This window comes from Mus caroli, chromosome 11 (assembly GCF_900094665.2).
Source record: "Mus caroli chromosome 11, CAROLI_EIJ_v1.1, whole genome shotgun sequence".
NCBI classification, from domain to species: domain Eukaryota; kingdom Metazoa; phylum Chordata; class Mammalia; order Rodentia; family Muridae; genus Mus; species Mus caroli.
This window is the reverse complement of record NC_034580.1, coordinates 90,093,945-90,103,456: the sequence shown is the minus strand read 5'-3', so window position 1 is coordinate 90,103,456 and position 9,512 is coordinate 90,093,945. Positions and strand designations below refer to the sequence as shown.

The 9,512-nt window shown below is 50.6% G+C and overlaps 1 protein-coding gene and 1 long non-coding RNA gene across 3 annotated transcripts in view; one reads left to right on the top strand and one right to left on the bottom strand.

Moving 5' to 3' along the window:
• Positions 1-1,489, bottom strand: part of LOC110304816 — an 8,829-nt gene extending 7,340 nt beyond the window's left edge. The window contains exons 1-2 of the long non-coding RNA XR_002379110.1: positions 1,407-1,489; positions 1,027-1,187 (exon numbers count right to left, since the gene is read on the bottom strand). This is a non-coding gene — a long non-coding RNA (uncharacterized LOC110304816). The remainder of the gene's footprint in view (positions 1-1,026; positions 1,188-1,406) is intronic.
• The window catches only part of Abcc3 (ATP binding cassette subfamily C member 3), a 49,146-nt gene that overhangs the window by 14,308 nt on the left and 25,326 nt on the right, over positions 1-9,512 (top strand). For both annotated transcript variants that reach the window (XM_021176426.2, XM_021176425.2), the window contains exons 2-8: positions 3,404-3,580; positions 3,924-4,049; positions 4,257-4,394; positions 5,065-5,190; positions 5,406-5,467; positions 6,100-6,231; positions 7,309-7,497. In XM_021176426.2, coding sequence (XP_021032085.1) covers positions 3,404-3,580; positions 3,924-4,049; positions 4,257-4,394; positions 5,065-5,190; positions 5,406-5,467; positions 6,100-6,231; positions 7,309-7,497 — 950 coding nt within the window. The remainder of the gene's footprint in view (positions 1-3,403; positions 3,581-3,923; positions 4,050-4,256; positions 4,395-5,064; positions 5,191-5,405; positions 5,468-6,099; positions 6,232-7,308; positions 7,498-9,512) is intronic.

The window sequence follows — 9,512 nt, the reverse complement described above, 5'->3', positions numbered from 1 at the left end:
TCTTCCTCTTCCTCCTCCTCCTCCCTCTCCTCTTTCTCCTCTTCCTCCTCCTCTTCTTCCTTCTTCTCCTCCTCCTCTTTTTTCCTCCTCCTCCTCTTCCTCCTCCTTCTCCTCCTCTTCCACCTCCTTCTCCTTCCCCTCCTCTTCCTCTTTCTCCTCTTCCTCCTCCTCTTCTTCCTTCTCCTCCTCCTCTTCCTCCTCCTCCTCCTTCTCCTTCTCCTCCTCCCCTGTTCTTCCTCCTCTCCTTCCCTCCTCTTCCTCTCCTTTTACGTGTATCTATGCACATGTACATGTTCATGTGTGTGCAGGTCCACATACGTGTATGCATACATGCAACCCAGAGGATAACCTGCAATGTCATTCCTCAGGCACCGTTCTTAAGGTGCCATGACTTAGGGACCTTCCATCTTTTGGGGGAGAGGGTATCTTCGTGGCCTGAAGCTCACCAAGGAAGCCTTTCTCCCCCTCCCAGCCCGGGCATTACAAGGGCAGGCCAGTATACCTGGCTTAAAAACGAAGACCAAAAAAAAAAATCACTGAGCCTCCGCAGACCCATCAAGTGCCACACCAAATCCATAGGGCACCCCTTAGTGCTTTCTTATCTCACCTGACAGTACTGAAGCAGCCACACCTCTGGAGTCACACAGATTTGAGAGAATCTCCCAGTTCCAGTAACAGAAAACGAATCTGCTTCCGGAAAAGCAGATTTATGTGCATGCTAAACTCGCATGAAAATGAAATCGTAGTTAGAGGGAGGGCGGGAGTTCCTCAGGGAGCAGTTGTCTCTAGGTGGATGGGGTGGAGGCGGGTTTTCTCATTATTTGTTTGTAGGGGGGGGCTTTTGTAAAGAGCATCTAACACTTTGTGAAAAGAAGAAGTGAGTATGTTAGCCACCTTGGAGGAAGAGGTCTGAACACAAAGCATTAGTGCATGAATTGGTTTAAAAAAGTATGGAGGTACAGGTACAGCCCAAGGAAGAGCTGTAACCCGAGGGTGACCAACCCCTGAGCTGCCAGCAGTACTTACTCGGGGCACTTCCTGGGTGAACAGGGACAATTGCTTAGCCTTCGCTTCATAATTTGCAGAGTTCTCTGCTCATGCCTTTGCACCAATGTGTCGTGGAAAATTGTTAATTCGCTCTGGGCTCCAGGCTGGTACGTGCACAGCTCAGTACCTGCCCAAGAGCTCTGGATTCATAAATGAAACACACACACACATACACAACTGTTATATTTTTATATGCCTTGACTAGCTCAATGGCCGGCCACTTCCAAACCTCTCCGAGGCTAGCACACACTCCCCTCCGGTATTCCTGAGTTAACATTTTCTAAATCTCTATTTTCTCTTTGTTGCCCTGTTTCCTTCTGGGCAGCCCTCCCTCGGGGCCCCTTTCCCTTTGCACCTACATTGCTGGATGATTTCCTCCTGAAGCTCTTAAATCTGATCTCTCTGCTTCCGTGTCACGGCGATTCTGCCCCTTCTCCCTGTGTTTCTTGCCCAGGAGTCCTACCTCTTTCACCCTGCTCAGCCAATGGCCGTTGGCTCTTTATTGATTAATCAAAAAATCAATTGGGGACAGGGACTCGGCGTCTGGACATGTTGATTCTCGTGTGATTTTTGGAGCCGAATTAAGACAAAACATTGAACGAATCCCCAACACCTGTAAATCTCACATCACTCTAATAAGGTAGGTAGAAGTAGGTAGAGGCAGAGAACGGTTACCCCATCTTTTTCTCTGTAATATATGTGTGTGTGTGTGTGTGTGTGTGTATGTATGTGTGTGTGTGTATATACATACATACATACATACATACATACATATATATGTATACATGTATATATATACACACACACACATATATACATAAACACACATACATATATACATCACATGTATGTATATATCACATGTATGAACATACATACACAGACACACACACACACACACACACCTATACATATATGATATATGCCAGGGCTGGGAAGTGAAGAAAGGCTTACTTGGTGAGCTTTAGGTCACTAGGAGACTCTATCTCAAAAAAGGTGGATGAAGCCTTAGGAATTGTGCCTGGGAGATGACATTAGGTTGTCTTCTGGCTTGTATTCATACATACATGATGTAGACCTTCACACACATGAACATGTGCATGCACACACACGAAAAACTAGAAGAAGGGCGAGAGGAGGAAGAGAAGGAAGAAGAGGGGAGGAGGTAGAGGGTGTCTGTAGGGGTGGCTGGCATTGTCTTGGCTTTGAAATGAGATGGAGAAATATATACACACATATATTTATATAATTATATCATATATACATTATATTATATATATTATTGTGTGTGCATTCGGAGATTCCAGGGTTGATTGTTATGTACATTTATTCTATCTATCTATCTATCTATCTATCTATCTATCTATCTATCTATCTATCTATCTAATGAGGGGTGCGTGCAAGTGTCACAGTGCATATGTGAAGGTCAGAGGGCAACTTTCAGGAAGTTGGTTCTCTCCTTCCCATGTAGATCTGGGGATGGAATTTAGTTTGTAAGTCTTGATTGGTGGCTCATACCTTTGCTGAGCCATCTTCCTGGTCCTCTACCTTTATCTTTTGAGACAGAATCTCTCCGTGAACTTGAGCACCATCAATTCCACTAGACTGGCTGGCTAAAAAGCTTAGGGATCCACCTGTCTCCCCCTTCTCAGCCCTTGCCCCCACTGTCATGACAGCCACCCCAGCACTGGGGTGTGGACCAGCATGCTGGGTTGGTTTAAAAAGAAAAGAAAATACATAAACTTGGTTGGCTCTGGGGATCCAAACTCAGGCCCCTATGCTTACACAACAAAACCATCCACCTAGTCTTAGCCACCCCATTTAAAAGCACCTAAGGACCCAGGAAGCTCTCTCCTTGCCCGGGAGAAATCTGGAGAGAGAGATTTGGTTTTGTTTCGTTTTGGTTTGAGGGGAAAAATGGGAAACAAAGATTAGGCATGTTGAAGAATAAGGCTGGTCTTGGAAGGGTAGAGTGCAAAGAGACATAAGTGACCTTGTGGGATAATGGAAGTATCCTGTCTTTATTGTGTCAATGGCTTTGAGGGTTATGCAACTGTCAAACTCATTAAACTGTACATTTTACGTGGGTACAGCTTATACTGCACTTGAATTACCGGTCAGTTAGAAAGAGTATAAGGAAATGAGGTAGCCTCGGCTCCCTAGGAGTTCACCCCAGGGTATCCCTGCTCACCTAGTCACAGGCACGCTCAGCCTCTTGCCCTCACCTACCCCTCACCCCATGCCCACCTCCACCCTGGGTGGATGGAGTGTCTGTCTGGTCCAGCCATCTCCCCAAGGGCCAACTATGCCTGCACGAGGTTACCACAATGTCAAACTGTTGTGTTTCTGTCTCCAGGACTCCAACCTGTCTATATATACCAACACTCCAGACCTCACACCCTGTTTCCAGAACTCCTTGCTGGCCTGGGTCCCCTGCATCTACCTGTGGGCTGCCTTGCCCTGCTACCTGTTTTACCTGAGACACCATCAGCTCGGCTACATAGTCCTCTCATGGTTATCCAGGCTCAAGACGGTCAGCGCCCCAGGGTTGTCCTCTGAGTGGGGGGGGATTTAAGGGATTCTGCTTCTCATGAACTCCTTGCCCCAACTGGCAGCTAAACCAGTGTTCCTAGCTTGTCCCTGCCCCCATAGTTCTGGGCTATAGAAGCCTATCAATTGAGTCTCCAGGTCTTTCCTCTTTTGAGAATGTTGGAGAATGTTCAAAAATGGAATTTCCCATCACCCTAGAAACTTCTGAGTAGGTCTAGACAGGTCTGGTAGCTTACAATGGCTGCATGAAAAGGGACCTCTCCCTAGCAGAGACTAACTAGTGCTGCCATTAGAAATGGAGACTTGAACCTGTGCATTCTCCACAGGCCCTCGGTGTTCTGCTGTGGTGTGTCTCATGGGTGGACCTGTTCTATTCCTTCCACGGCCTGATCCATGGCTCATCTCCTGCTCCTGTCTTCTTTGTCACACCCCTGGTGGTGGGGATCACCATGGTTAGTGTGGGCCCCAGGATGCTGTGCAGGGAGGTCTCCGGTGGGCTGTGGGGTATGCTACGACCATGGACTCTGAAGAAGAGGGTGGACACATGGCAGTTGTCAGAAGGTGAAATGACTCCAAAAACATCTGGGCACACAAGAAGGGGTTAGAGCAGGCTTAGACGTGTGTGCTTTAGCCAAGTGTTCCCTGCCCTTCCTGCATAGCTGCTGGCCACTTTGCTAATCCAGTACGAGCGGCTTCGGGGGGTGCAGTCTTCGGGAGTGCTCATCATATTCTGGCTCCTGTGTGTGATCTGTGCCATCATCCCCTTCCGTTCCAAGATCCTCTCAGCTTTGGCAGAGGTAAGAAGTCCAGCCCTTCCAGGTCTAGCCCTGTTCAGGGGCACGGCTTCAAGGCTCAAGGTTACTGCTGATTCCGGGCTTTCTCAGTTCCAGGGTTTCCTCTGTTCAGCATCTTTCATGCTGTTCCTCTACCTGCTACATCTCTGCCTGGTGGCAGGAAGCGGGAGATCTGAGCCATGCAAAGAAATAGGTCAAAGATGCAACCGTGGTTAGATGCACCTGGGAGTGCTGGGGCAAGGGAGGGGAAGACAATTCTATAACTGCCACCACCCCCTAGTTCAGTAACCTAGGGAGGGCAGGACCATCCACCTAATGTGGGCCCCAGTGTCTGCTGTGAACACATGTGCAGATGTGTGTGTGAAGACCCACTCATTCGTTCTGTTTCTTCCTGCCTGCTTCAGTCTGGCCTTGCTCTTTGATGGTGGGAGGGATGGAACACAGAGACGGTGGCCCCCATCTCCCTCTCTGGGGAGGACACAGGCAAGGAGCCAGCTGCTGAATTTCATGTCAGCACAATGCCTGGTGCAAGACAAGTCCTCCTCTTGTCACTGCCCCCAACACCACATGCTTTCACCCTCTGGGTGCTCCAGGTGAGCCTGATGCCCCAGGGTGTTGAGCTGCACACCATCCTTCCCAAAAGCTTCTGATGTCCCTCTCTGCTCTCCCCCAGGGTAAAATCTTGGATCCGTTCCGATTCACCACTTTCTACATCTACTTTGCCCTGGTGCTCTGTGCCCTCATCCTGTCCTGCTTCAAGGAGAAGCCGCCTTTGTTCTCCCCGGAGAATCTTGACACAGTGAGTTTGCCCCCAGCAAGGTACAGGGGTTTCAACAGTTTGTGTCTCCGCCCAAATGGTACCAGCAGCCCCATCTCTCCAGTCTCCCCCAAACAGAGACTGCCACCTCCACAGAGAGCAGGCTGAGTGCGTGAAGGAACAGTGGCCTCTCTGCCTCTCCCGCGTGTTAAGATGTATGGGACGCTCCCATCTCCTTGTTTCCTTCTCTCTCCTAGAATCCTTGCCCAGAGGCCAGCGCTGGCTTCTTTTCCCGCTTGTCTTTCTGGTGGTTCACAAGGTGAGTTGGCTCTTGCTCTAGCTTAGACCTAAGGAGTGGGATAGGAAGTCCAGGAACCCCAGGCCTGACTTGCCCCCTCCCCCATACTGCCACCCCACAATAACCAGGTGGGCAGGCCCGGGTGGGCAAAAGTGGCTGTTCGATCTGGGAGTTGAATGCAGAGGCTGAGCCTGGCCCAGTCTAGGTCCCAGGCTACAGGCCATCCCTACATCTGGCAGGCCACAGGGACAGATGCGGAAGGCTGGAAGGAGACCATAATTAGCTCTAAGCTTTTCCATTTGGGATAAGCTTCCAGCTTGTCATCTCCTTGGCTGCTCCTCAGGGTGGCTTGAGGAGGATAATTGTGTCTGTGACCTGAGTGACAACTCATTAACCACACACACCTGAGGCTGGCCTGAATCCCTCCTGCCTTGTGCACTCTCAAGCCTGGCCAGTGTGGGTTTCATTACCAGGGACCCTTGGACAGATAGAGCATCTGGGGACAATAGGAGAGAGGTACAAATCAAGAGGGACCATGGGAATGACTTTGGTACTGCATTTAAGGGGGACCTCCCCTAACCCGAGACCCTAGAAATATCAGCCGCTGCTCTAGGCCTCTGACCCTGTGTGGGGATTCTGCCTCCCTCCTCCAGGCTTGCCATCCTTGGCTACCGACGTCCCCTGGAGGACCATGACCTCTGGTCTCTGTCTGAGGAGGACTGCTCTCACAAGGTGGTACAACGGCTGCTGGAAGCATGGCAAAAGCAGCAGAATCAAGCATCAGGGTGAGTCTTCCCTGTGCCCTCAGGCCCCTGTCCCAACTTCTCAGTCCCCAGGCACCTGTGGTGTTGCTCAAAGACCTGGATGCATAGGCAGGAGCGGGAAACCCAGCAAAAGTAGGGGATGTCTCAGTAGCCTTAGGATGCTGCAGGTGAGAGCAAGGCCTGGGTGAGGGCCTGTCCTCCCTGCTTCATCTGAGAATCAGAGGATGCTGACACTTGTGTCCCACTCCACGTATAGTAGGCGTGGCTCTTAGCATATAGGGTACCTCATTCACTTTCTCAGCAATCCAACAGTATTCTCTCTATTTGTCCCTTGACCCAGAAAAGGGACTATAAAGCTTAGAGGTTTAATGACACAGCCAAGGTCTCCCCACTGACGTTGACAGAGCAATACTCCACACCCAGCTGGCCCAGAGGACCTAATCAGATCTCTGTGCTTGATCAGAATTTGAAATCACAGGGGTTTTCCTAGGGAGGGCAGGACCAGCCCTCTTACTCCTGCCTCTTTTGTCTGGAGGTAGGCCAGAGGGAGAGCCTTTGAGCAGGCAGTCTCCCATCCAGGACCTACAACCAAGCCCTTTTCCAACCCTTGCCCACAAACCAGAGTTTAGAAGTCAGTGCTTGGTCATCCCAGGGCCACTGGAATGTTAGCTGTTGGTGGGAAAAGGACAGGGCTTAGATACCAGTATTGTAGCTTTCCTGCCTTGGGGCCTCTGCAGAGGCCAATAGAAGCCCCAGCTGCCAGCTTTACCCTGTCTCTGTTCCTCCCTCCCCCCAATCTACCTGCTCCTTGTTCAGCTACCCTGATCTCCCCTGTCTCAGTATCCCTAGCAGCTCTGGGAGGCAGGAAAAGACCACAGAGCTGGGTACACAGTTCTCCCTTCAGTAAGCACCTGGAGATTGTCATCTGGGAAGTGATGTTTCTATCCCCTTCCAGTTCTGAAAAGCCAAGAAAAAGCTACTCCCCGATCCCACCTGCCTCTTCCTCCCCATCCCTCTCCTACCTGCCCATCCCACACTGGCCCTTGGTCTCCTGGAACCAGGTACCATTCCTACCCACTGCTGTTTATTCCCAAACAGGCCCCAGACGGCAGCAGCTGAACCAAAGATCCCAGGTGAGGATGCGTTCCTACTGAAGCCCCGACCCAAGTCCAAGCAACCTTCCTTCCTGAGGGCTTTGGTGAGAACCTTCACCTCGAGCTTGCTCATGGGTGCCTGCTTCAAGCTGATCCAGAACCTTCTCAGCTTCATCAACCCACAGCTGCTCAGGTCTGACCACACTCCCTCTTGCTGCAGCCCTCTCTCAGGGAGGAGGGATGGATGACTGCCCTAGACTAGGAACCAAAGAGGCTTAGTCTGCTTTCTGGGTGACCCTTGGCCAGAGGCATTGCCTCTGTATCTCAATTTTCCATTTCCATTCCACGTGTGTCTGCACACACCGTATGTTTGTCAGTAATAAGTGCCCACCCCCCAACCTTGTTCAGGAGTCCCCTAGGGAAGGACCCGTAATTTCCTCGTTTTACAAATTCAAAGGCAGACATACACTCAGGTGAAGCCCGCATCTGGTAAGACAAGGCAGATGTGAGTCTGAGGCTCTGAAGTCCAACTCTAGAGCTCTTTCCACTTCTGACAGCCTCTGCCATCTGTCACAGGAGAGGTTTGGACTGGAGGGAGCTCTCAGATGACAGGGTGAGACACAGCTCTAAGCCCTGCATCCTTTCCCTCCTGCTTTGTGCACATCCATCAATACAAACAGCCTCCACTAGACGGACAGATAAATCGGAGTCTTAGGGTCTCGTGGGAGAGACCAAAAGTAATTCAGGAAGAATACAGTGGGTCACAGGCGTGGCTAGGAAAGCCAGGAAGTCAGCCTGCCACATCTGAGAACACGCGGCCGTGGCCGGCTCAAGAGGTTATCTCGGAAGAACTGAGTGAATGAGGAAGGAGAGGAAGTGCAACCAGCTGAGTCACCAAGGGTTGAGACAGCATGACTCCAGAGTTGCAGCTTGGGCTTGCTGGAGAAAGCTACCCAAGGGTGGGGTAAGGAGAGGGAGAGGGAAAGTCAGGGAGAGGCACCTTGTTTAAATTTCAAAGGTTGGCCCTACACCAGAGGTGGGGCAAAGTGGCAAGACTGCAGGCTAGGCCATGTGGTCAGAGGACAGCACAAGCCAGGAGTAGGGCAAAGGATTCCGGGGGCTACTCTGTCAAGGTCAGCCAGTGCCTCTGAGGAACTATGGACCTTTCCCTGATGGATGAGTTCAGAGAAAGGGGGCAGGCACAGGGCTAAGTGTGTCTAGGTGGGCCCTCTGAGGTGTCTGTGGGCTCAGCTCTCCTAGACAGTCTGTGAGAGGAGAGGCCTAAGGGCCTCAACAGAGCTTTAGCAGTCCTGACAGATAGCACTGGTTGGATTAAAGGTCTAGAGCTGGGGACACAAGGTGAGCTCAAGAGAGTGCTTCTGGGGGGAAGAGAGGCTTCCAGCAAATTAACCAGCTAACTTCATTCTGGGAAGGCAGCAATAAGTTGGTTAGCAGCTTTGCAAAGGTTGGGGCCTGGGACAGAGGGGGGTGTGTGTGGCTCAGAGCAGCAGAGAAGTGTCTACAATGAAACCAAAGTCTCAAAATGCCCTGTATGATTCACGGTGATGTTCTAACAAGTTATCATCATGTGAGCAACCTGAAACGATAGATTATTCCTTCCTATCTGCCCCACTGCTCAAAACCAAGATGTGTTGACAGGATTAGTGATGAGTTTTGTTTGTTTGTTTAATTGGTTGGCTTGGTTTGGTTTGCTTTGACATGATCTCACTGCGTAACACTGACTGGTCTGGAACTCTCTCCATCAGACCAGGCTGGCCTCAAACTCACAAGCAATCTTCCTGCCTCTTCCTCCTGAGTGCTGGGATTGAGAGCACGCACCACCACACCTAGATCAGTTTTGTTTGTTTCCTTGTTTGTTTGTTTGTTTGTTTGTTTGAAATCTAGTCTTGCTCTGGGGCCCAGGCTAGCCTTGACTGACAGTCCTCCTGCTTCGGTGTTCTCAGTGCTGGGATCCAAACGTTTGATTCTATGCTCTGATGCAGACTTGGGTTTTGCCAAAGACTCTGGATAAGAGTCTCTCCTGATCCTGTCTTTTAGCTTTGGTGGTTGTCAGCAGTCCCTGGTGCTCTTAACATGAAAATTCATTACTCAGACCTGTGCCTCCGCCACACACTTCCTCTTCCTCTTCCTCCTCCTCCTCTTCCTCCTCTTCCTCTTCTTCTTCTTCCTCCTCCTCCTCTTCCTCTT